Source organism: Somniosus microcephalus, chromosome 4, assembly GCF_052327205.1.
Source record: "Somniosus microcephalus isolate GS21.2 chromosome 4, FLI_Smic_1.0, whole genome shotgun sequence".
In the NCBI taxonomy this organism is placed as follows: domain Eukaryota; kingdom Metazoa; phylum Chordata; class Chondrichthyes; order Squaliformes; family Somniosidae; genus Somniosus; species Somniosus microcephalus.
The window spans coordinates 76773898-76799907 of NC_140990.1; the positions used below are offsets into that span (position 1 = coordinate 76773898).

Here is a 26010-nt window from a genome sequence, read left to right on the forward strand (position 1 = left end):
GGATTTACAGCTTTGGGGGAGCAAGAGAGGAAAGAATGTTCAATAGGAACTAGAATTGTCTGTTTTGAATTTCTATCCTGTACTTACAGCGATGACTTTTGTAAACTCCTTTTACAGGGTGTTAGAAGGGGAGGATTTACAGACGGGAAACTCAAACCAAACATCACATCAAGATCTGACAGTCACTCCATTCATCAGGACCCGAATATCATCAGCCTTTGAATGTGGAAGGAGAAATGTTTGTCTGTCCTGTCTGTGGGAAAAGATTTCAAACATCAGTGTGACTGGAAAAGCACCGAGACACACATACCCGAGTGAGAGTGTTCCAGTGCACTGGCTGTGGAAAGAGCTTTAACCAGTTACACAGCCTGAAAAAGCATCGCACCATTCACAACGGGGAGAAACCGTACACGTGTTCTGTGTGTGGGCGAGGCTTCAACCGATCGTCCAACCTGGAGAGACAAAAGGACACCCGCACCATGGAGAAACCGTGGAAATGTGGGGACTGTGGGAAGGGATTCATTTCCCCGTCCCAGCTGGAAACTCATCGACGCAGTCACACTGGGGAGAGGCCGTTCACCTGCTCCGAGTGTGGGAAGGGATTCACTAAATCATCCGGCCTTGTGACACATCAGCGAGTTCACACTGGGGAGAGACCGTTCACCTGCATTGAGTGTGGGAAGGGATTTAATGTTTTATCAAACCTCCTGACACACCAGCGCGTTCACACTGAGGAGAGATCTTTTAAATGTTCTGACTGTGAGAAGAGCTTTAAGCGCACAAAGGACCTGCTGACACATCAACACACTCACACTGGGGAGAGACCGTTCATCTGCTCCGTGTGTGGGAAGGGATTCACTTGTTCATCCAACCTTCTAACACACCAACGTGTTCACACTGACAAGAGACCTTTTAAATGTTCTGATTGTGAGAAGAGCTTTAAAAGCAAAACGGACCTGCTGAGACACCATCATACTCACACTGGGGAGAGGCCGTTCACCTGCTCCGTGTGTGGGAAGGGATTCACTCAGTCATGCAGCCTACTGAGACACCAGCGAGTTCACACTGGGGAGAGGCCGTTCACCTGCACCGTGTGTGGGAAGGGATTCACTCGGTCATCCAGCCTACTGACACACCAGCGAGTTCACATGTGACTGCGGGGGTTGGATTCTGCTGTTACTGCTGCTGTTAATCACATCCAGGACTGCAGAGTGTTCATTCTGACAGTTGGGGTTTGTTCCTGCTGATGTTAATAACCCCTGTAACTGGGCTGGAGTTTAATATTCTGGATAGATGTCAAATAAATCAGCTTTGTTTCAGATGCATAGTGGATCAAATGCTTGATGTCTCCAAGATATGAGGAGACTAATTGATGTCCTGTTACTGACAGTTCCATGTTTCGGACTTTTCTCCTTTCTCACTATAGTTTATTTCAGTTCTGATGCCTTCGGTTACTCTCATGGACAACTCTGAGCTCCCCATCCCTTCCAGAGTGCCGCTCCTAGCCTTGTTATCCAGGGAAAGTATCGGTGAAATACCAGTGATCGAAGGGAAACGATCAATAAGTCAAGGGGAGAAATCATTCGATATTAGTATTTTACATAATGGTAATGGGTAAAGTAGTGGGACTGAGGATAGATAAATCTCCAGGGCCTTATGGATTCCACCCCAGGGTATTAAAGTAAGTAAATGAGGGAATTGCAGGAGAGTTATTCATAATCTTTCAACGGTCTCTGAATTTGGAAACTGCTGCTAGACCGCAAAATTGCCACCAGCACTCCATTATAAGAGTGGGGAGAGAAACCAGGTAACTACAGGCCGATCAGTCTAACGTCACTCCATTATTAGAGTGGGGTGAGAAACCAGGTAACTACAGTCGGATCAGTCTAACATCACTCCATTATAAGAGTGTGGAGAGAAACCAGGTAACTACAGGCTGATCAGTCTAACATCACTCCATTATAAGAGTGGGGAGAGAAACCAAGTAACTACAGGCCGATCAGTCTAACGTCACTCCATTATCAGAGTGGGGAGAGAAACCAGGTAACTACAGGCCGATCAGTCTAACATCACTCCATTATAAGAGTGGGGAGAGAAACCAGGTCTGTAAGGGGTTTTCCTTGAGAGATATCTCCTCTCTCTAGAGGCCTCTCTCTCTTGCACAGTAAAACCTTGAGAGGTTCGACCCACTCGCCCCTTAGATTCTATACTCTGGACTTTGGGGCAGGAACTACAGTGTAGAGAAAACTCTTGTAGACCAAGTTTGATGAAACAAAATGAAATTTTATTGCATAAGGAAAAATATCAAATCAAATGCAAGCAGATAAGAGAGTACATGGGAGGGAAAAACACAAACAAATCATAACGACACAATACTAACTAAGGCAAATACAGGCATCTTATACTCTACAAAGATCATCATGAAATAAGGAAACACACGGAACATCGAGGGACAACAACTCATGTTAATTGTACCCTTAAATCCACCCCCTTATTAAACCTATCTAGATCTGATTGTGACGGGCCAGAAACATGTTCAGCAATCCAACTAGGAAGTGCAAGGTTTTGAAATCGAGCCTGTGTTTTGATCCTTTCAGGCGTTCCGTCTCCACGTGGAACGTGGAGCTCCTGCGAGCTGCGCCACACCTCTCTCCTGAGGTGGGGGCCGGGGGCGGCTGGACACCGGCGGGCCTGGATGTCGGCAGGGTCAAGGATCGTCGGCTCGACCCTGGTCAGAGGAGCCTTGGGCTGGCTCCCATAGATTTCCTTGGTTCGTTATTGTCTCTTTTCGAGCCGGTGTGGCTGCAAGGTTTCTTCTCTTGGGGTTTTATTTTTTGGTTTCTTCTCCCAAGTTGGGTCGATGGCCTCTCCTTTCGGCAACAGCCCAGGGATGGTCGATGATCTCCCGATGTGTTTCCCTGGGGTGGGACGCTGGCTCGAGCGGCCTTCTTGATATTGGCTTATTTCTTCTTCCTCCTCCGGTGGTGGAGAGGAGTTTGCTGATCTTCTCCCGAAGCGACTCCTCTTCACCCACTGCTGTCTCCGCAACTACAACTCCAGTGTCTCCTTCAGAGTTTCCCCCGTGTCTCAGAGTCTGTACAACTCCAACTCCTCCAGTTATACTTTTCCCCCAGAAGCTTCCACTTCCCGCCCAAAATCAGGTTAGTCTTTGTTTAACTTTTGGTGGGCTGGGAGTGCAGCGGCGTAGTTATTATATTTTTTAATGTTTTCGATGGCCGGTAAAGGCCCATCTCTGGTCTGGAATGACCTTCATTGTTTTTAATGTCCTGCTGATCTCGTTATCTAGTCCTTGGTGTTGTTCTCATGGATATGAAATTGTCCCCTTTCATCTGGGTCAACATTTAGATGGCCTCTGTCTCCAGGCCGATCTTGGCTGGATCTGCATCCAATCCATATGTATATGTGTGGGTCTGGTTTTGTTCTCTCAGAAACGGCTTCCAGAACTTACTGTGGGTTGAATCCATAAAGCTGTCTGAGGTTTCGCAGGAACCATTTTAAAATGTCCCAATAAGCCAGTCGCATGGTATGGCAGCCATTTTGTATGCCCCTTTTTCTGGGCTTCTTTTAAAACAGTCTTTAAAATCACGGCCTCTTCTGCCATTTGACCCTTATTAATACAAAGTCCAATTTTGCGAATCCTACACTTCCCCCTGATGATACTGTAACTTGCTTGAAGTATCATAATTCTTGGTGAGCAAAATTTTCTGACTTTCCACAATCTAACCATCCCCAGTATTTACCTATCTATGACCCCACGACACATGCATTTCCCATTTCAGAAAAAATCTAGTGTACTTTAAGCATCTATAGATGGCAATACCTTGGAGTTAAAAATCTAACAACTTACTTCCAGATGTGGAGGGGGGCCTTATACCCCTACATCACCTAGTGCATACACATTACCTTCTAATAATAACAACACATCTAATAAAACTTCAATAATAAAATAAAATACACACGAAAAATCAAATGCACATGAATACATATCAAAAATAATACAGAGGAGGGCGGGAAAACTTTAACTTTATACAAAGCAGCAAAATCTAAATGGGCGTCTCTTCTTCTACCCGCACATAATGCTTCCTCCATTCCCCTCTATTCTCATACCTTTGTGAATGTTTGACCTTTTTACAGTGTACAAACAGTAAATAAACTACAATGACAACCTGGCACACTACAAGAATGTGGGAGGCTATCCTAATCCAAGAAGGGACTTCTATATTAGTGAACAGGTCCCACCATGGTGGGGTCACTATATCCAATATGTCTGCCCCTATCTCTAAAGTCTTTTGCTCCAGTGTGTAGAAGTGTTTCTGTGAAACAACAACGGCTTTTAATATCTTGGTGAGGTGTTCAGGGAGAGGGAGAATGATACATCCAAAATGTGCAACGAATCGCTGAAAATCGGTGAAATTCTCTTTCACAGTGATGTGAACAGTGGAAGGTTCAGGAATGGGGACAATTCACTCTTGGGCCACTTGAACTTCTGCCCTGGGCTTGAAACAGAAGTTGCTGTCACTAACCGGACACCAACCATGCTGTCCATGTTGGTAGTGGGGCGCTGCAGTGGTGACACAGTATGTCCCACCTCCTATATATGCCACCTGTGGGGGCACATGGCCTTGTGCAATTGCCTCCATGGTGCAATTTATAGGCTCTGCGCCAGCAGTTCTGAACCCGCACTGTGGTTTTGAATGGGCATTCAAGTGCTGGGGACACAGGATGATGTGTACTCCCCGGCTCCGGCACCCCGAGAGGTCGGTACCCATCATTGCATGCTCCCATCGAATGACGTAAGGTGGGACCCCCGTGTAGCGAATGTGCACACCCCGCTGAATGACTCCAATGTTCTCCACCCTGTATACCGGGGCGGGTTTTGCTGTCTTTCCCATCACCGGCATTCTTACCACTATACCCATAATGGTGTGATTAGACCGTCCACAGTCCACTGGGACTGGGTAGGCCTCTGAAGCTAGTCTGAGCTGGCATGAACTCAATGTATTCTCAAAAGGGTGGAGGGCTGCGAGGTGCTTGTTGCTGATCCAGGAGGGGACTAAACCTTGCTTTAAATCCTCCAGATTACTGCGGCCCTCGCCCAGTAACCACGCCCCATATAGCACACAAGCTTCGTTCTACGCCGCCTGATTGGACGCATTCCGATCCTCCCTGATGAGAGCATTTACCGTTTTGGCGTGATTCTCCAGCTCAGCTATTATCTCTTTTAAGTGTAGTGTCATGGCCTGGTCCTCGTGTAACTCAGAACCCACTACCTTATTCTCATCAGTCAGTATCTTTCTTAACTGTGTTTTTAAACCATTAATTTGGGTGTGCAGCTCCACGTCATCCAGTGTGTTGATGACGGAAGTTCCTGTATTAAAAGCTGTGAAAATATACTTTACTGCACCCCTTCTTTGCCTCTCTATTTTGTTCAAGACCTCATGTGGTGTGGTGTACAATTCGGCTCTGTCGACATCGGCAAAGTCGAATTCGTAAAAATGTTTAAACATGTTTGTTAACAGGACCTGGTATAATTGCTCCTTTCCCTGGGGCACCACTCTGGCAATTGTACCTCGGTGAGGTTTAAAATCACCGAAGCCACCGCGTAGTGGACCCCTTGGTACAGTACCTGGCCTGTGGGTACCAATACCAATCCGTTCCCGGGTCCCTTTGTCATGGTGGGGCACCCTTCTGTTATGTTCATTAATAACTAGTCGTTTTTATTAAGAACAGCTAGCTTTTGCTAGACACTTTATTGAGCACATGTGGACTAGGTACAGTGGCCTAGAAATTCAGTTGCGTTCACCAGCCGTTAGCGCCTTAGGAGGGGTAGATCTCGAGCGCTAGGCACTTAGCACCCGGGCGCAGGATGATCTGCGCCTACGCCCAACTTCAGTAGACATTTAGCGCCGGCGCAAAGTGTTTGCGCGCGCTCAGCTGCGCACGCAACTTATGACGTCATTTCATCGTGCAACGCCCTTTGTGCACCCCAAACCGGAACTTCAGTTGCGCCCGCCCAATGTGGGCGTGGCGGTGTTAAGAACTGTGAAGTGGAATGCAGCAGAGGCCCTGCGGGCCTCGGGGAGCGCTAATTAAAGGGCACTTACACTGAACTATAAAGGCCAGCCATTTTGCTGCAATGACTTTTCTGCAACGGATTTCTGGACAGAGACCAAGGAAGAGACCTTACTGATTTGGCCCAACATAGGAGAGGTATTTTTGGCTTCTGGCCAGAGCTTGGAAATTTGCCTCATTGTGATTTCATTGTTTGCAAGTATATTATGGGGGCCGCATGGGGTTCCAACCCTCAGTTCCAGCATTATGTGCGAAGGGCTCGCAGACGCTGTGTGAGAGGGGCAGCCATGCCTAGACGCAGAGGGGGCATCAGGCGTCGGCAACGTAGGCCTTACCCACTCAGGGAATACCTCCAGCAGGTGTCCTATCTCACCATGACTGCTGCGCAGTGTGTTAAGAGGCTGTGCTTCAGAAGGGAGGTGGTTGCAGAGATCTGCCAGCTGCTTCACAGAGATCTGCATCCACAGCTGATGTGCAGGACGTCTCTGTCGGTGGAAGTGAAGGTCACGGTGGCTCTGAACTTTTATGCAAGCGGCTCCTTCCAAGCCGCTGCTGGGGACATAGCTAACATCTCCCAGTTCACCGTGCATCACTGCATCCGGCAGGTCACCGATGCCCTTTTCACAAGGAGACACCAATTCATCTCCTTCCCCATGACCCTAGAGAGGCAGGAGCAGTGTGCAGTCGGATTTGCGAGGATTGCCGACTTCCCCATGGTGCAGGGCGCCATTGACTGCACGCATGTGGCTTTGCGGGCACCTATCGACAATGCCGAGGATTACCGCAACCGGAAGGGCTACCATTCCCTCAATGTACAGCTGGTGTGTGACCACAGGCAGCGCATCCTAGCTGTCAATGCCCGCTTTCCAGGCAGCAGCCATGATGCATTTATCCTGCGCCAGACTACTGTGGCTGACATGTTCCAGGCACAGCCTCCCCCAAGAGGATGGCTTATCGGGGACAAAGGCTATCCTTTGTGTACATGGCTCATGACCCCGCTCCGCGCGCCCAGGACCCCTGCTGAGGAGGCATACAATGAAAGCCATCAAGCCACAAGGAACATCATAGAGCAAACGATTGGCATCCTGAAGCAATGGTTCCGCTGCCTGGATCGCTCCGGCGGATCTCTGCAGTATTCGCCGGATAGAGCCTCCCAGTTCGTCATCGTTTGCTGCATGCTGCACAACCTGGCTATCCGCAGGACTCAGGCACTGCCACCTCACGTTGGACCACCACCTCAGGAGGACGAGCAGGAGGACCATGAGGAGGACGAGGAGGAGGAGGAGGAGTACCAGCCCAGGAGGGAGCCACAAGGTCCAAGGGCCGTCCGTCGGTGGCTTATTGAACGACACTTCTAGGCCCCCTGTCAGGGAATGGCTTGTGGCAATGAAGGGACATGAATGCAGCCGCTCCGCAAGCCCTCAGCCGGTTAACGCAACAACCACTTGAAACATCACACATGGACAAGCTGAATAAAGAAAAAGCTTTATTGAACAAACTCAGGGCCCTTCCCACATGAAACCCAAAAACAGACAGCACCCCCAAAAAACAGTCAAAAACATATCTCACTCCCACAACCTGGGGAGGAATAACAAAACTTGTCCATCCAAATGGCCTTCATCCTCGGCCTTACCAAAAGAACCCCCCCCAATAGACAACACAACCACCCCCATATAAAAAAACATTTGCCAACACACTCTACTTTGTGTGCCGAGAGGGCGAGTCCTTGTCCAGGCTTTTCCGGCCCCTGGCCGACCTGCTGCTCCGCCTCAACCTGAGCCCTGTGGGTGCTGCAAGGCTGGGGGAAGGCTCCTGAGGGGCACATTGTGTGACGGCAGATGCCCTTGGGGGTCGGCCAAGACGAGCTCTGGCCCTCGAGGGGCCGGCTGCTGACTGCTGCAGCTGTGGCTGGGCAGCATCAGTCCCTCCAACAGCTCGTCGCAGCTTTGCTGGGGGAGTGGCAGTGGCGGCTGCAGCAATGGGGGCAAGCTGGCTGATGCCAGGCGCTCGCTGCTCACCTGAGACACTGGCACTGGGCCGGGCTGGCACTGCAGCAAGCGCAGCAATCTGGTGAAGGCCAGACCGCTGTGCTGCTGCAGCACGGCGGGTGCCCTGGCGATGCCTGCCTGACACAGCGAGTGTGGCAGCAGTGAGTGCCCGTACTGCCCTGGTCTGTGCCCGCATCAGACCAGCCAGTGACTGCACAGCACCACTGATCAACTGTCCACTCGCTGCCTGTGCTGCCCTGAATTCGTCCCGACTCGCGTCCTGTGCTGCCCTGAATTCGGCCCGACTCGCGCCCTGTGCTGCCCTCAATTCGGTCTGACTCGCATCCTGTGATGCCCCGAATTCGGCCCGACTCGCGTCCTGTGATGCCCTGAATTGTTCGAGACCCCTGGCCTGTGCTGCCGCGAGTTGTTCGAAACCCCTGGCCTGTGAGGCCCCGAAATCGGACACACTATGAGCCAGGGACTCAATGGCCTCAGGCAACCGTTCCACAACCCCCATGAACTCGGTGTGCCGATGATCCGAGTCCGCGGACATTTGATCAAGGAGGCGCACCTCCTGGGCGAGGACCGTCTCCAGACTGGAGGCCGGACTCTCCCTCTGGGGAGAAGGCCGCCGAGCTGCCCGACCCTTCCCGCATGGCTGCACGCCACTGGGCCCAGCAACTACACTCCCCTGCAACACTTCCCCCCTCTGGGGAGAAGGCAGCCGAGCTGGCCGACCCTTCCCGCGTGGCTGGACGCCACTGGGCACAGGAGCTACACTCCCCTGCAATGCTTCCCCCCTCTGGGGAGAAGGCAGCCGAGCTGCCCGACCCTTCCCGCGTGGCTGGACGCCACTGGGCACAGGAGCTACACCCCCCTGCAACACTTCCCCCTGGCTCTCCTCCAGGGAAGACGTGCCCCCTCCATTGCCATCCCCTGGCGCGGATGAGGGTTCCCCCGATGGGCCACCTTCCTCTTGCTCCTCCTCGTCCTCCTCTTCCGAGGGACTGACACTCGCAGCTTCAGGGACCTCCTCCTCACCAGCTGAAAGCAGGAAGGCACAAGGGTAGCTTTAGAGTGAGGACAGGGCGTCAGCGAGGAAGGCATGAGTGGTGGCATTCTGCGCATTGGTCGGACAGTGGCAAAGGATGTAGATCTGAAGCGCAAGGGGAACGAGAGAGGTCCAAAAGGTCATGTCCTTACCATTGGGGCCCAGTACAGGGTCGGCATCTCCAATTGCAACGGGGCCAATCACCCGGGCACCCATGAGTCGACCCACGCGTTCCTCAAGGTCACTGAGCTGCTGGAACTGGGGACGGCCTCCCCCGGTGACAGTCCGGCTCTTCAGATTCTGGGCCAGCTTGGCCTGCAAGAGAAAGGACGGCCTCTAAGTACAGTGTGGTGCCCTGTTGTTGTGTGCACTGCCTCCCATGGTCGAATAGCTTGGCCAGTGTGGTGCCCTGTTGTTGTGTGCGCTGCCTCCCATGGTCGAATAGCTTGGCCAGTGTGGTGCCCTGTTGTTGTGTGCACTGCCTCCCATGGTCGAATAGCTTGGCCAGTGTGTAAAGCGCAGAAAGTGCAATTGATGTTCATGCCAGTGCCATAGCTGCTGGATGAGGGTTGGCCATTAGGCCTTTGAGGTCCCTTTGCCCATAATGTGAGGTGCACATGCAAGGATGAGGAGGACACTGGAAAGGGTACTCACCCTGATAATCCGAGTGAGGTCGTTAAACTTTTTCTGGCATTGGACAACAGTCCGGGGGACATCGCAGGTGGCTGTGACCCTCTGGGCGATATCATAGATACATAGATACATAGAGATAGGAACAAGAGTAGGCCATTCGGCCCTTCGAGCCTGCTCCGCCATTCAATGAGATCATGGCTGATCTTCGTCTGAGATCATAGCTGATCTTACCAGTTCAGTACCCCGTCCCCGCCTTTTCTCCGTAACCCTTAATCCCCTTAGCCTTCAGAAATATATCCAATTCTCTTTTGAAAATATTTATTGAATTAGCCTTCACAGCCCTCTGTGGCAGGGAATTCCACAGGCTCACCACTCTTTGAGTGAAGAAATTCTTCCTCATCTCTGTTTTAAATGATTTGCACGCTATTTTTAGACTGTGGCCCCTGGTTCTGTGCTCCCCGGCCATTGGAAACATTCTCTCTGAATTCAGCCTGTCCAGGCCTGCCATAATTTTATATGTTTCGATGAGATCCCCTCTCAATCTTCTAAACTCCAGTGAGTACAAGCCCAAACTATTTAATCTCTCTTCGTAGGTCATTCCCGCCATTCCAGGTATCAGCCTGGTGAATCGCCGTTGCACTCTTTCCATGGCAAGAACATCCTTCCGCAGATGGGGCGACCAAAACTGTACACAATACTCCAGATGCGGTCTCACCAGCACCTTGTACAGCTGTAGTAAGGTATCCCTATTCCTATACTCGAACCCCCTTGATATGAAGGCCAACATACCATTTGCCTTCTTAATCGCCTGTTGCACCTGCATGCTCTCCTTCAGTGACTGGTGCACAAGAACACCCAGGTCCCTCTGCACTTCCCCATCTCCCAATCTATTGCCATTTAGATAATAATCTACCCTCCTGTTTTTACCCCCAAAGTGGATAACCTCGCATTTATCCACATTATAGTGCATCTGCCACGTATGCGCCCATTCCCCCAACCTGTCCAAATCGCACTGTAGCCTCCTGACATCCTGATCAGAGCCCACCCCTCCTCCTAGTTTAGTGTCGTCAGCGAATTTGGAAATATTGCATCCAATTCCCTGATCCAGATCATTTATATATATTGTGAACAGCTGGGGTCCCAGGACAGATCCTTGCGGCACCCCGCTGGTCACTGCCTGCCACTCCGAAAACGAGCCATTTATTCCAACTCTCTGTTTTCTATCTGCCAGCCAGTTCTCTATCCACGTTAATACTTTGCCCCCAATCCCATGAGCCTTAATTTTGCATGATAATCTTTTGTGTGGAACCTTATCGAAGGCTTTCTGGAAGTCAAGGTACACCACATCCACTGGCTCTCCCCCATCTATTCTACCAGTTACCTCCTCAAAAAATTCCAGCAGATTAGTCAAACACGATTTACCCTTTGTAAATCCATGTTGACTCTATCCGATCCTTTCCCCATTTGTCAAGTGCTCCGCTATTTTATCCTTAATAATGGACTCTAGCATTTTGCCCACAACCGATGTAAGGCTTACTGGTCTATAATATCCCTCCAGGCTCTCCTGTACACCCTGTTGGGAGGCTTCTTGCCACTGTCCGGGAACAATATATGGCTTCTCTTCTCCAAAGCCCTAACCAGCACCTTTAAATCATGGCCAGAGAAGCGCTGCGCTCGCTCACGGGCCCTCTGCATCCTTCCTGGTGCTATTTCTCTCCAGCAGCAGTGTTTAGGCCTAGCTGGAGGGCTGCATTATCCAGGGCGTGGCAGCAGACCAAGTTGACCCTTCCCCCTTTAAGAGCTGGCCGGCGCCAGGGTGTCTGCTGTCAATCAAAACATGACCGCACCTGCGCTGCGCCCGGCCTCGGCGGTATCAGTCTGCACCGCCGGCTTAGCGCCTAAAGATAGCCGTGCATCGCCAGTTTTAGCGCTCGAGCAAACTCCTTGGCCAAAGCTACTGAATTTCGGCGAACTGCCCTCCACTTTCCGGTGGGTGCAAACTTTAGCGGCCGCCCGACTTTACCGCCCCAAAAGTGGCTATACTGAATTTCTAGGCCTGTATCTGTAGAGGCATCCATCTTGACTGCTGCCTTGTGGGTAGCCTAGTGCATTGTGGGTAGCCCACTCTTATATACATACAGCACCACCTAGTGTACCATTCCAGAATGACAGGTTACTGATCATTACATCCCCCTTTCTTTGAGGTTAAACAAAATCAGTATCAATCAATATCAATCAATAACAACATAAACATCTTCAACAGTCAATACATTTTCAATGTAGTTTTCTTTGTACTCAAAGATTAAGTCTATCAGGCTTTTTTTACTTCATGTGTGGATCTTCTCAGCACAGGTAAGTCTGATGTGTTTTCATGAGAGCCTGTATGTGTATTTGTGTTAGATTGTTCTGGTGGTGAGTGACAAGATGCAGTTGCAGCATTTTCATCGATTTGCTCTTCAATAGTCTCTTGTGTTTTTAGGAGGGAACGGCGGTTCCTCCTGAGAATCTGTCCTTCTTCATTTCTAACAGTGTATGACCTTGGTCCTACTTCCTCAAGAACTGTAGCTTTCCTGTTCCATGTATCTGGATCCTCAATCCTGACAACATCATCCCTTGTCAATGGTTTCAGAGTTTTGGATGACTTGTCATGGTATGATTTCTGTTTCAGCTTTAACAGTTGAAGTCTCTGTCTCAGTTCCTTACTCTGCTTTTCTTTTGCACAGCAGGGTAGCGTAGTACGCAACTTGCGACCCATTAGGAGTTCAGCAGGTGAAGAACCAGAGTCTAAAGGTGAGGCTCGGTAGTTCAGCAGGGCGAGATAAGGATCAGACTTGCTTTCTGTCGCTTTCTTCAGCAGCTGCTTGAGAACTTGAACACCTTTCTCTGCCTTACCATTCGACTGAGCATACAAAGGACTGGATGTGATGTGTTGAAAGTCATAATGTGCTGCAAACTGTTGCCACTCCTTACAGTTGAAGCACAGACCATTGTCACTAACGGCAATCCTGGGAATTCCATGTCTGGCAAAGATGGATTTCACATGCATTATGACACTGCTTGCTGTGGTGCTTGAGAGCAGCGCCATCTCAGGATAGTTAGAATAGTAGTCAATCACTATTAGATAGTCTTTACCATTTAAATGAAAACAGTCCATACCAACCTTTTGCCATGGTGCTGTTGGTATGTCAGCTACTATCATTGGTTCCTTTGCTTGTTTGTTTTGGTGTTTCTGACATGTCTCACATTTGCCTATCATGTTCTCAATGTCCTTATTTATGCCAGGCCAATAACCAGTGTCTCTTGCCCTCCTTTTGCATTTTTCAATTCCGAGGTGTCCCTCATGAATCCTTTTGAGCATGTCTTGACATAGAGCCTGTGGAATGACTATTCTGTTCTGTTTTAGTAATAGTCCACTTGCGACACTCAATTCTGACCTTATGTGAAAATATTTTGGGCAGGAACCTTTTGGCCAACCATAATGAATGTTCTCTATTACTGTTTGTAACACTGTATCTTTTACTGTTTCTTCTGCTATTTGCTTTGATTTTGTGTCTGACACGGGCAGCGCAGCAGTGACCATACTCACATGAACATCCACGTCTTCTTCAGTAGAGCTCACATGACTCATTGTGGGTGCTCGGGATAGTGCATCTGCTAACACTATGTATTTGCCTGGTGTGTAGATCAGTTCAAAGTCATATCTTTGCAGCTTTATCATGAGTCGTTGAATCCTTGGAGACATCTCATTCAGGTTCTTTTTTATGATGACAACCAGTGGGCTGTGGTCTGTCTCAACTATGAAGGTGGGAAGTCCATATATGTAGCCATGAAACTTTTCTAGTCCAACTACCAAGCCTAGACATTCCTTTTCAATCTGGGCGTATCGACACTCAGTATCAGTCATCGACCTGGAGGCATAGGCAACAGGCTTCCAATCTTCACCCTCTGCTTGTAGCAAGACCGCACCTAGGCCATCTTTTGATGCATCCGTTGACACTTTGATTCTTTTTGTTGGGTCAAAGAAAGTGAGTACAGGTATGGTTGTCAGCACTGTTTTGAGGTTTATCCACTCTTGTTCATGTCTTTCTGTCCATCCGAACTCATTTGTTTTACGTAGCAGGTCTCGCAGACAGGCTGTCTTGGCTGACAAGTTAGGAATGAACTTTCCAATGAAGTTTATCATCCCCATGATGCATAGCACTCCTTTTTTGTCAGTGGGTCGGGGCATTTTGAGTATGGCGTTTACTTTTTCCATATCTGGCTCTATTCCTTTACCAGATAGATTATCTCCTAGGAAAGTGACTTCCTGGACGCCAAACTGACACTTGGCTTTGTTGAGCTTCAGTCCATTCCGGCGTATGCTCTGTAGCACTTTAGTCAGTCTCGCATTGTGTTCTTTCAGTGTGGAGCCCCAGATGATGATGTCATCAACATAGGCCCGAACTCCTTCCAGACCTTCAATTATGTGTTCCATCGCTCTATGAAAGGTTTCAGATGCAGATATTATCCCGAAAGGCATGCTGAGGAAACAATACCTGCCAAATGTTGTGTTGAAGGTACAGTATTTGGTGCTCTCTTCATCCAGTTTTAGTTGCCAAAATCCTTGTGAGGCATCGAGCTTTGTAAAGTATCTGGCACCTGACATTTCACTGGTGATTTCTTCTCGCTTGGGAATCTGGTAGTGTTCACGTTTTATGTTTGCATTTAAGTCCTTTGGATCCATGCATACTCTTAGATCATTGTTCTTTTTCTTTACACATACCATGGAGTTAACCCAGTCTGTTGGCTCTTCGACTTTCCTGATGACTCCTAGTGTGGTCATTCTGTCCAGTTCACTCTTGAGCCAGTCACGCAGGGGTGCTGGAACTCTTCGTGGAGCATGTACCACTGGCTGAGCACCCTCCTTTAGCTGGATCTTGTAAGTGAATGGTAGAACTCCAAATCACAGAAATCACAGAAATCACAGAAACCTCACAGTACAGATAGAGGCCATTTCGGCCCATCGAGCCTGCACCGACACATATCCCACCCGATCCCCGTAACCCCACGTATTTAATCCCCCTAACACACTAAGGGTCAATTTTTATCATAGCCAATCAACCTAACCCCGCATATCTTTGGACTGTGGGAGGAAACCGGAGCACCCGGAGAAAACCCACGCAAACACGGGGAGAATGTGCAAACTCCACACAGACAGTCACCCGAGGCCGGATTCGAACCCGGGTCCCTGGCGCTGTGAGGCAACAGTGCTAACCACTAGCACCACCTAGTGTACCATTCCAGAATGACAGGTTAATGATCATTACACCTTCCTTGAGGGCTTTAGCTACTGGAACTGTGGGCAGGGGCTTGTGGGGTCGAGTGATGAGCTCGGTGGCATTTACTGGGATCTGAGAGTATGGGACTCCGCACGCCCATGTGCTGACGTCCCACCTCATTCCTTGTCCAGCATCCTGCCACTATCTTTGGAAAAAGATGGAGACGCCTGTGGGGCAAGCGCGTTCTGAACCCCACATACAGATGTAGATCCCCTCATCTGGTTCCCACCATTTGTCCCAACAGACACTCAACCCCCCGTGAGTTCCCGTAATTGTCCGATGGGTGTTATTACCCAGTCTCTCCCACTCCACAGTGGAGTTCTTCATGGTGCTGCTTAACTTGCGCAGCCACCATCAACGATCCAAAGGTACATGTGTAAGAAATTGCAATAATTTACAGTTCTGAAGATCAATTTTTTTGATTAAAGAATCCCTGGGTGTTGTGCTTTTAAATTTCCAGGGATAAAAATGGCTGTCACCACATGGCCGAAGACAAAGGACAATGCTTTATTTTTTTGTATATCGAGTGGATACATCTAAACTGCAGAAGAGACTTTTGTACCTTGAATGGGAAACGTTTAAGAATTGAATGGGTTTTAAATCACCCAGCACTGGACAATAGGGCTGTTGCATTCTCTTGTTTCAGCCCAGGGAGCTCCGGAAGACACATTAACCCAGTCTAACCACTTTGAGTTAGCCAATCACAGCTTTCTCTTGTGTATTGGACCCTTTGGGTGGGGAATTTTGCACACAGCCCTTGCAGGGCAGAACAGCAGGACCTGACCAGGTATAAAAGATAGCTGCTGAGAAGCTATCTCGCGCTTTTACTTCCTGGGACCACAGGTGAGCCTCTCTCTCTCTCGCTCTCTCTCACTTCGCTGGACCACAGGTGAGCAGAGTTTCTGACTCCTCAGCAAAGCAACCTAGTTAAGGAGTTTGGGGGATGGTAATTTAAGGGGATATTGCTAAGATTGTTTAACCAACATTGTAGTCACTTACCCCTCGTTTTTGCCATCTGCCTTACCCCATTTTAAGCAATTTTACTGTAATTACTGTGTTCGTGTGGGATAGTTTGATATTTTGATTATAGTTTCTTTTAGTTAATAAAACTTGATTTTTTTCTCTCATCCAAACTACGTGTCTGTTTTAATATCAATAATTATAAGCCCTGCAGTCAGAACTGGAAGGTGGGGTAGCGATTCGAAACCGCTGTTTTAAAATTGGTTTTATCGGAATTGGTCTGAGTGCAGGCAAAGGCTGCAAGACCAGGAAATTACTTTAAACCAGTTTAGAGAAGCCCCCAAACCCTTACAATGGTGACCACGGGCAGGACTGCAGCCCGTTTTCGATATGATGAGTGGTCTGGATCTGGAGAAAGCATCAGCTGTAGTTTCTCTCGTTTTCAGTATGTGGGTAGCCCTGCGGATGTTAGCAGCAGTGTGTAGGCTGACCTATCGGGGTATAGGTGGCTGGGTTAGGAAGGGTGTGAAGAGAGAGCAGGAGGAAAGGTTTAGGGAAGCAAAGGCAGCTTATAAACTGGCCTGCGCCCTAAGGTTTGAGGAAGCAGATCATGGCCCCTGTAGGGCAGAGATAGAAAGCCTTAACATGGCTTTAAAGATAGCAAGGGGAATGATTTGCGTGATCAGCCCGAAGGCAGGTCAGCTGGACTTTACTGGCAGCCCAAGTAGAACCATCCCACAGGCAGCACCCAGAACGGTGCTGGATTGGGAATTAGAGACCCCAAGGCCGCAGCCCGCAGCTCCGAGTCTTGAGGAGCTCTGGCAGCGAGGAGGGGTGGACAATGGAGTGGTAGAAGAACACCAGCAGGTCCCGCTAGGCAGGCGGGGACCAGGATCAGTGTACCCCCTCCAACAATGGAGGTACGGTCCGCCCGTGAGGAGTGAGCCTGAGAATAGGGATCCTCAGCCCACAGCAAGTTCGAGTTCACAGGCAAGCACTGTGGCTTGTGTGGGGGGAGGAGCCATCCATGTTCAGAGTAAGCTGTTTAAGCAGGGGAACAGGGAAGGAGAGTTCTGGGACCCCTGTAGAGCAGGTCCAGTAGCAGAAATCCGGGACAAGGGAGGCACACAGGGGATAGTTTTGGCCCCAGAAAAAAGGCAGGTCCAAAATTCCCCAGTTAAAGCCACCTAGGTGAGGGAACATGAGTTTGCTGTCCATGCAAGTTCAAGTTCCCCGCCTGTAAAGACAGGCACTGTGGCCTGTTTAAAGGGACCAGCTTCCCAGCTCGCTTCTAGAGTGGTCCCCCCCATGATGTGGGACCCTGCGGGGGCAGGGATAGCAATCCCTCATGCAGGAAACATAGGGAGGGAGCTAACACCAGGTTTTAAACGTGGGGAGGAAAATTCCCAGCCACCAGCAGCGGGTGGTGAGAGTATACCTGCCCCCAGCACAGGAGTGGGCAGGGAAGAGCAGACAAACCCAGAGAGAGATTTGCACCGGCAGGCTGCCAGGTACATTATACAGTGCGGGCTATTTGGACATGGGGGAGAAGGCTCCCAGCCAGCTGGGGCTGTGACCCAAGCTCAGGGTCCGCCAGCCAAAGTTTCCCCCATAGAGGCACCCCTCAGAAGGTCTCAGCGGGTGCCCCAGCCTAAGAAAGCATGGTCACCCACTTTACAGTGGAGTAAGGCGGTCTCCCGAACTGGGGAGAAGCCAAAGAACAGAGGCCCCCACTCAAAAGCCATAAGCTGCGAGGGACCAGAGACAGGAGGCAGTCCAGCTTCGCTGCAGCCAGCAGTAACCTGTGACAGTGCCAGAAATTAGTATGGCCGTCCGGAGACGGGCGGCATTTGTATTATAGCTATGTGTGTGTATATAGCTTGCTTTAAGGTGTATTTTAAGTTTTGTTCATAAAACTAGTTTTAAGTTTAAGTTTAAAGAGTTTAAGTTTACATGTGTGCCGAATGTTTGTGTTTTGGTCCGAGGTCGAGGGACCCGACCATGTCTCCACCTAAGGCAGCAGGTCAGTGAGACCTGGCTGCATGTCCCTTTTAAGTTTTTGCAGGAGATTGGAAAATGAAGCAGCCATGTTCGCCCAGCCCGAGCTGGGCATCGAATGAAGTTATGGAGACAGGATGTTGGGGATCACCTCGCCACTGGACGAATCCAGGAGACCCCGCAGCGATCTTTGGGAAAAACCGGACAGCGTCCAGAGGAATTTGCCTACTCCTCCTACGGGGAGGAGATGGCCCCAGCTGGGTGGGGCACGGCCCCCAACCCAGCACTATCCTGACCGAAGTACACTTGCGGGAGACCTCGCTGTTGAGGAGTCACGATGGGGAAGCGCGGGCGCCTTCTGATAGGGACGCGTTCCCCGGGGGTGGGTGGTGATGGCCCGGGAAGATTGTATAGAGGAGGGGGAGACCCAAGAGTCACGTGGGTGTGGTCGGGGGAGGGAGGAACTCACCCGGGGGCCCACGGGCAAAGAGGATAAGTGTGGCTGGGAAGGATGATTGGGTGGCCGGATCAGTGTGGGGCCAGGGAGAGCCGCCACACAGGCACCCATCATTTTCTGCAGCCAGTCGAGGGAAGACGGGAGGGGGAGGGACTGGGAGTAATGAGATCCCATACTCCCCGGTCTCGGTCTGTGCCAAGGTAATTTTAAACGTGAGGTGTACCCCGCCTCCACAAAGGGACAAAGGAACGGTTTGGGGCTGGCGGAGCAGGCTGGTCTGAAAATCCATTCTGCCTGTTTTAAAGTTTAAGACAATCAAAGGGGGGTGCAAGGTGCTTTTACTGCCTGAGTGGGAGGAGCAATGCCCACTCGAATTTCATGACCCATCATCGGCACGTGATGATCGGGGTTCATTTAAGCATGTTGCTTAATGATTTTTTGTATTTTGTGTTGCAGCCCCAAGTTGAGCCGAGGCGTAGGATCCTCTCCCTGCTTGGGACCAGTTTGTGACAACTCCAAGTTGAGCAGAGGCGTAGGACCCTCTTCGTGCTTGGGATCATTTTGATTACATTGTGTAACTAAGATTGCAACATTTTGTAATAGGTTATGATGTAAAAAAAAAGTGATTGTAAATTTGGTTTACACTGTATAATTTTACAAGCGTGTAGGGGTATGAGACCCCTTATTGAAAACTGAAGTATCTGAAAGATGCCTACCGTACCATGGTTTTTTTCTTGAATTTAAGGGGAATAGATGGGACGGGGATCAGTGGCAGATAGCTATTAGGTAAATACAGGGGATGGTTGTTTGTGAGGGGACAGAAATTATTGCTCATTTCTTCAAGAGGATACTACAAGCAAGCTGGAAGTATCCAAGGGTGGACTGTAAGAATTTGCAATAATTTACAGTTCTGAAGATCAATTTTTTTGATTAAAGAATCCCTGGGCGTTGTGCTTTTAAATTTCCAGGGATAAAAATGGCTGTCACCACATGGCCGAAGACAAAGGACAATGCTTTGTTTACAAAGCAATTGAATGCTATTAGCATTTGTTTGTATATCGAGTGGATACATCTAAACTGCAGAAGAGACTTTTGTACCTTGAATGGGAAACGTTTAAGAATTGAATGGGTTTTAAATCACCCAGCACTGGACAATAGGGCTGTTGCATTCTCTTGTTTCAGCCCAGGGAGCTCCGGAAGACACATTAACCCAGTCTAACCACTTTGAGTTAGCCAATCACAGCTTTCTCTTGTGTATTGGACCCTTTGGGTGGGGAATTTTGCACACAGCCCTTGCAGGGCAGAACGGCAGGACCTCACCAGGTATAAAAGATAGCTGCTGAGAAGCTATCTCGCGCTTTTACTTCCTGGGACCATAGGTGAGCCTCTCTCTCTCTCTCTCTCTCTCTCTCTCTCTCTCTCTCTCTCTCTCTCTCTCTCTCTCTCTCTCTCTCTCACTTCGCTGGACCACAGGTGAGCAGAGTTTCTGACTCCTCAACAAAGCAACCTAGTTAAGGAGTTTGGGGGATGGTAATTTAAGGGGATATTGCTAAGATTGTTTAATCAACATTGTGGTCACTTACCCCTCGTTTTTGCCATCTGCCTTACCCCATTTTAAGCAATTTTACTGTAATTACTGTGTTCGTGTGGGATAGTTTGATATTTTGATTATAGTTTCTTTTAGTTAATAAAACTTGATTTTTTTCTCTCATCCAAACTACGTGTCTGTTTTAATATCAATAATTATAAGCCCTGCAGTCAGAACTGGAAGGTGGGGTAGCGATTCGAAACCGTGGTTTTAAAATTGGTTTTATTGGAATTGGTCTGAGTGCAGGCAAAGGCTGCAAGACCAGGAAAATTACTTTAAACCAGTTTAGAGAAGCCCCCAAACCCTTACACATGTCCCAGACAGTTCAAGCAAATCTTCTTGCCCACGGTGACGCTGATCCTGGGTGCAATGATCCGCACCCTGGGGCACATCAGAGGCGTTTCTCTGTACGCAAACCCCGTCTGGCTGGAGTATTCAGTAGAGTTCGACCCCAGCCAGCCTGGCCACCTTCCTTCATGGAAGTAGACAGCAGTCTCTTCAGCGTCCCGTGGGCCGGTTCCATCAGTCACAATGGGGCCTCTGTTGCCAGAGCACCCGTAGATGGTAGATTCCTTAGTGCGGCCCCGATAGGCCCAGCTCCACCCGATCGTCATGAACGCGACGAGGATCCCTCTCATCTTTACTGGCTTCTGTAATAAATCAAACAATATAGCCGGGCTCCCGAGAGATTCTGGCTTAGGTGACGGTATGATCGGGTATTTCGACCTCGATCCAAAAACACACACATACTGGGCAGATTTAAAACTACTTAAACTCTAATCCCCTTAATATTTACACACCTTAAACTTAAACCTAAACTTATGTACAGCACCGCCCGTCCCCGGGCGGCTTGCCTAATCCCTGATTGGACTCCAGCTTGCCGCTCCCTGTGGCGGGGCTGCAGTGACCTGTGGCTCGGGCTCCCCGCAGCCTTTTGCTGTTAATTGGGGACTGCGTTTTGTCAAGGATTTCTCAAGTTGGCGTTTACTGGGAGCGGGGGACTGGGGCCAAGGTTTTACTGGCTGAGGTGTATGAGTCGACCTGCGAAAAGGTACTTTAGGAGTGGCTCCCTTAGCGAGTGGACCTTCGGGTGGGACCTTAGCTCTCACAGTCCGTGGCTCTTCCACGACTGTGCGCTTCGGCTCCCTTCCGTCAGGCTCCGCCCATTTGGGATTCGGGCAGGCTCCCTTGGCGAGTGGACCTTTGGGTGGGACTTTAGCTCTCACAGCCCATGGCTCTTCCATGGCTGTGGGCTTCGGCTCCCTCCCCTCGGGCTCCGCCCCTTCGGGATTTGGGTCTGCGGCAGACGACTCCTCCTCACCTGTCCCTACAGGTGGAGGATCTCTGCCCCCAATTTCTACCTCCCCCACGCTCGAGTCGAGGGCGGGACCTCCGTCCTCCAACTCCACCTCCTCCAGAATCGTGTCGAGGGCGGGACCTTGTTGTTCGGGCCCCTCCTCGTCTGAGTCCCAGGCCATAGGGGAAGCCTCCCCCCAGGTGGGCGGGGCAGCTTCTCCTTCCAAGCAGGCTACGATGCCAGCTTGTGTGGGCTGTGACTCATCGCGTGCCTCAGGCTGAGGATTTTTACCCTCAGACCTGGCTTCAGTTGCTGGTACTCTTGCACCCGGCTTAAACAGTTTGCACTGATTGATGTGAAACCATTTACAAGCCCTTAGCTGACCCTCTAAACTGCCAGCCCTCGCTGTTAACCTAGCGTTCTCCTCCCTTAAAGCCTGCTCAACTAACTTAGCCTCCCCAACCTGGCACCGCAGGTATTCCTCCATTTTACAGGAGGTCTCTTCCTGTGCATGTCTTTCTGGGGGACACAGGTCGACAGGTTGCGCTGGCTCTAGTCATTTGGGCACAGCAGTCGGGGTTTCGGGAACGACAAGACCAGTGGTGACGGCTATCTTCCCCTGCGAAATCATCCGAGACCGCATTGTCTCTATGATTGATTCAATCGCAGCGGGATCCATAACTGCACCAGCTCCTTGTGCTGGGGCAGGAGCTACAGCTTGGGTTTTAGCTGGTGCTGGGGCGGCGGTCTGGGCTTGGGCTTGGGCTGTGGGAAATCTCCCTTTATTATCCTTCCACGGATTTCTACAGTCCTTGCGCCAATGTCCATCCTTCCCACACCCGTAGCAATTGAGCTTGGCGTGGACAGGGCGATTCCCCTCCTGACGCCACTCCTTCTTGCTTGGGGCTGTGGGTTTTGCCTCATGCACCTTTCCCTTCTGGGGAGGTGTTTCCTGACCTCTACAATTCTTGTACGCAACATTGAGCTGACGGAGCACCGTCTCCTCTATGACGCCGGGACCTTGGGGATCAAACCATGACCTGGCTAGGGCCCGTATCTCTGGCAAGCTGTTGGTGACCAAGCAACGGAGCCAATTAACCCGCTGAACATCGCTCATTGCAGCCCGTTCAGGCATACCCGGACAGCTGTGTCGATATACTGGCCACAGCCTTTCTGCGAAAACCCATGGGGGTTCTCCAGATAGCTGCACGGTCCCTTCCACACGGTCGAATGGACTACCATCGTCCACTCCAATTACTTCTAAAACTTCCTCTCTGAGATCCGCATACCCTTTCCGTCCCCTCTTACTGTCCTCTGAGAGGCACTGAAGGATCGTGCAATCCAGGGAGAAAAGCAACAGTTTCACCTGTTCCTGATCATCACAATGATTAATGGCTGCTGTTTCCTCTATCTCCCTGAAATGAATCGAGGGATCTCCCTTTACGGTGAGTCGTGCGAGGTGGCTCACCATGGACCTTAATTGTGGGCCATCGTAGGGCACCACGAGTTGGTTCTGGTGGGGTCCGATACCGCCATCGGCAGCGTTGGGACCGAACCTCTGGTGCCGAGCGGGACACATTGGTGCCGGTCCCGGCTTTGGTACCAGTGGTTCTTCCTCACACTGCACCTCAGCTACCTCCTCTTTCACTACCCCCTCCTTTTCCGGCCAAGTCTCACTATAGCTCGGTGGTGCTGAGGGCTCGGTGGCTGGTACCACAATTACCTCAGCTGGAATTGGCTGTTTTGATTCCTTTCAAAAGTTCATGTGACTAGCTTTCGGGCTGACGAGACACACCATGCCTTTTGCCTTAACCAGGGCCGTTCTTAGGTCCTCTATGGTCTTTTGGCAGGGGCCGTGGTCTGTGCTGTCAAACCTGTGCTCGAGGGCTAGCTTGTAAGCTGCCTTAACCTCCACTACTCTCTCTTCCTGCGCTCTTAGCTGTTGTGCGAGGCGGGTGTTTTTCTCCAGTATCCTCGTTTCATTCATCTTTGCCTCAGTAACCTGGCACTCCAGGTACTCTATCCTAGTCTGATGTTGACTAGCTACCACTTGGCATTCCTGATTCAGCGCGTGAAGCGCTGTGATGAGTTTTTCCCCACCCATGGCCTTTTCCCCTATCTCTGCTGCCTGGGTTGTGATCTTGGCCGCCTGTGCTGCAACGACCCGGTCCAAGATCTGGACCTGCTTCTTGTAACACATCAGCCACACTGCCTTCTCCACTGACTTCTTATGCTCTTTGCTCTCTGTCCACCTGATGGCTGTATCCACTGGACGCCCATCCAGCAAGAGATCGGAAATCCACTGTTTAGTGAGATTTACCTTGCCAAAGACTAATCCGCTATCCTCTCATCCATTGCATTTCAACCATTCAAACTTGGATCTACTGCATTGCAATCCTGCTGCCAGAGTCCTGCCGTGGTCGCCATTTCCTGTAAGGGGTTTTCCTTGAGAGATGTCTCCGAGGTTACTCTCTCTAGAGGCCTCTCTCCCTTGCACAGTAAAACCTTGAGTGGTTCGACCCACTCGCCCCTTAGATTCTATACTCTGGACTTTGGGGCAGGAACTACAATGTAGAGAAAACTCTTGTAGACCAAGTTTGATGAAACAAAATGAAATTTTATTGCATAAGGAAAAATATCAAATCAAATGCAAGCAGATAAGAGAGTACATGGGAGGGAAAAACACAAACAAATCATAACGACACAGTACTAACTGAGGCAAATACAGGCATCTTATACTCTACAAAGATCATCATGAAATAAGGAAACACACGGAACATCGAGGGACAACAACTCATGTTAATTGTACGCTTAAATCCACCCCCTTATTAAACCTATCTAGGTCTGATTGTGACGGGCCAGAAACATGCTCACCAATCCAACTAGGAAGTGCAAGGTTTTGAAATCGAGTCTGTGTTTTGATCCTTTCAGGCGTTCCGTCTCCACGTGGAACGTGGAGCTCCTGCGAGCTGCGCCACACCTCTCTCCTGAGGTGGGGGTCGGGGGCGGTTGGACACCGGCGGGCCTGGATGTCGGCGGGGTTGATGATCGTCGGCTTGACCCTGGTCAGAGGAGCCTTGGGCTGGCTCCCATAGATTTCCTTGGTTCGTTATTGTCTCTTTTCGAGCCGGAGTGGCTGGAAGGTTTCTTCTCTTGGGGCTTTATTTTTTTGTTTCTTCTCCCAAGTTGGGTCGATGGCCTCTCCTTTCAGCAACAGCCAGGGGATGGTCGATGATCTCCCGATGTGTTTCCCCGGGGCGGGACGCCGGCTTGAGTGGCCTACTTGATGTTGGCTTAATTCTTCTTCCTCCTCCGGTGGTGGAGAGGAGTTTGCTGATCTTCTCCCGAAGCGACTCCTCTTCACCCACCGCTGTCTCCGCAACTACAACTCCGGTGTCTCCTTCAGAGTTTCCCCCGTGTCTCAGAGTCTGTACAACTCCAACTCCTCCAGTTATACTTTTCCCCCAGGCGCTTCCACTTCCCGCCCAAAATCCGGTTAGTCTTTGTTTAACTTTTGGTGGGCTGGGAGCACAGCGGGGTAGTTATTATATTTTAAAATGTTTTCGATGGCCGGTAAAGGCCCATCTCTGGTCTGGAATGACCTTCATTGTTTTTAATGTCCTGCTGATCTCGTTATCTAGTCCTTGGTGTTGTTCTCATGAATATGAAATTGTCCCCTTTTGTCTGGGTCAACATTTAGATGGCCTCTGTCTCCAGGCCGATCTTGGCTGGATCTGCATCTAATCCATATGTATATGTGTGGGTCTGGTTTTGTTCTCTCAGAAACGGCTTCCAGAACTTACTGTGGGTTGAATCCACAAAGCTGTCTGAGGTTGCGCAGGAACCATTTTAAAATGTCCCAATAAGCCGGTCACATGGTATGGTGGCCATTTTGTATGTCCCTTTTTCTGGGCTTCTTTTAAAACAGTCTTTAAAATCACGGCCTCTTCTGCCATTTGACCCTTATTAATAGAAAGTCCAATTTTGCAAATCCTACAGGTAACTACAGGCCGATCAGTCTAACATCACTCCATTATAAGAGTGGGGAGAGAAACCAGGTAACTACAGGCCGATCAGTCTAACATCACTCCATAATAAGAGTGTGGAGAGAAACCAGGTAACTACAGACCGATCAATCTAACGCCACTCCATTATAAGAGTGGGGAGAGAAACCAGGTAACTACAGGCCGATCAGTCTAACATCACTCCATAATAAGAGTGTGGAGAGAAACCAGGTAACTACAGACCGATCGGTCTAACATCACTCCATTATAAGTGTGGTATCTTGAGGTGGCCATAGATGGAGACGGACACAGGTTAACTCTGTCACATGGTTTATTCAACACTTGCACATAAAAGCTTCTGCCATGAGGCAGCCAAAACAAAGAGTACACACTATGAGCTACACCTACCTTGGTCTAACTATTACAGCATCAGGGAGCTTCAACATAGCAGTGAATGCACTAAAAGAAAAAGCCCGAAGAGCCCTATATGCAATAAAAAGAAAATTCTACAACATCCAAATCCCAATCAAAATCTGGCTCAAAATATTTGACAGCATAATCCTGCCCATTGCACTGTACGGTAGTGAAGTATGGGGCCCGCTAAATCACCAAAGCTACAC

At 49.8% G+C, this 26010-nt stretch overlaps 1 protein-coding gene across 1 annotated transcript in view; it reads left to right on the forward strand.

The window, feature by feature from the left end:
* The first annotated feature begins 422 nt into the window (after positions 1-422).
* The window catches only part of LOC147119278 (uncharacterized), a 63362-nt gene continuing 37774 nt past the window's right edge, over positions 423-26010 (forward strand). The window contains exon 1 of the mRNA XM_085984963.1: positions 423-1148. Within this exon, the coding sequence (XP_085841089.1) occupies positions 480-1148 (669 nt within the window). The 5' untranslated portion in view covers positions 423-479. The remainder of the gene's footprint in view (positions 1149-26010) is intronic.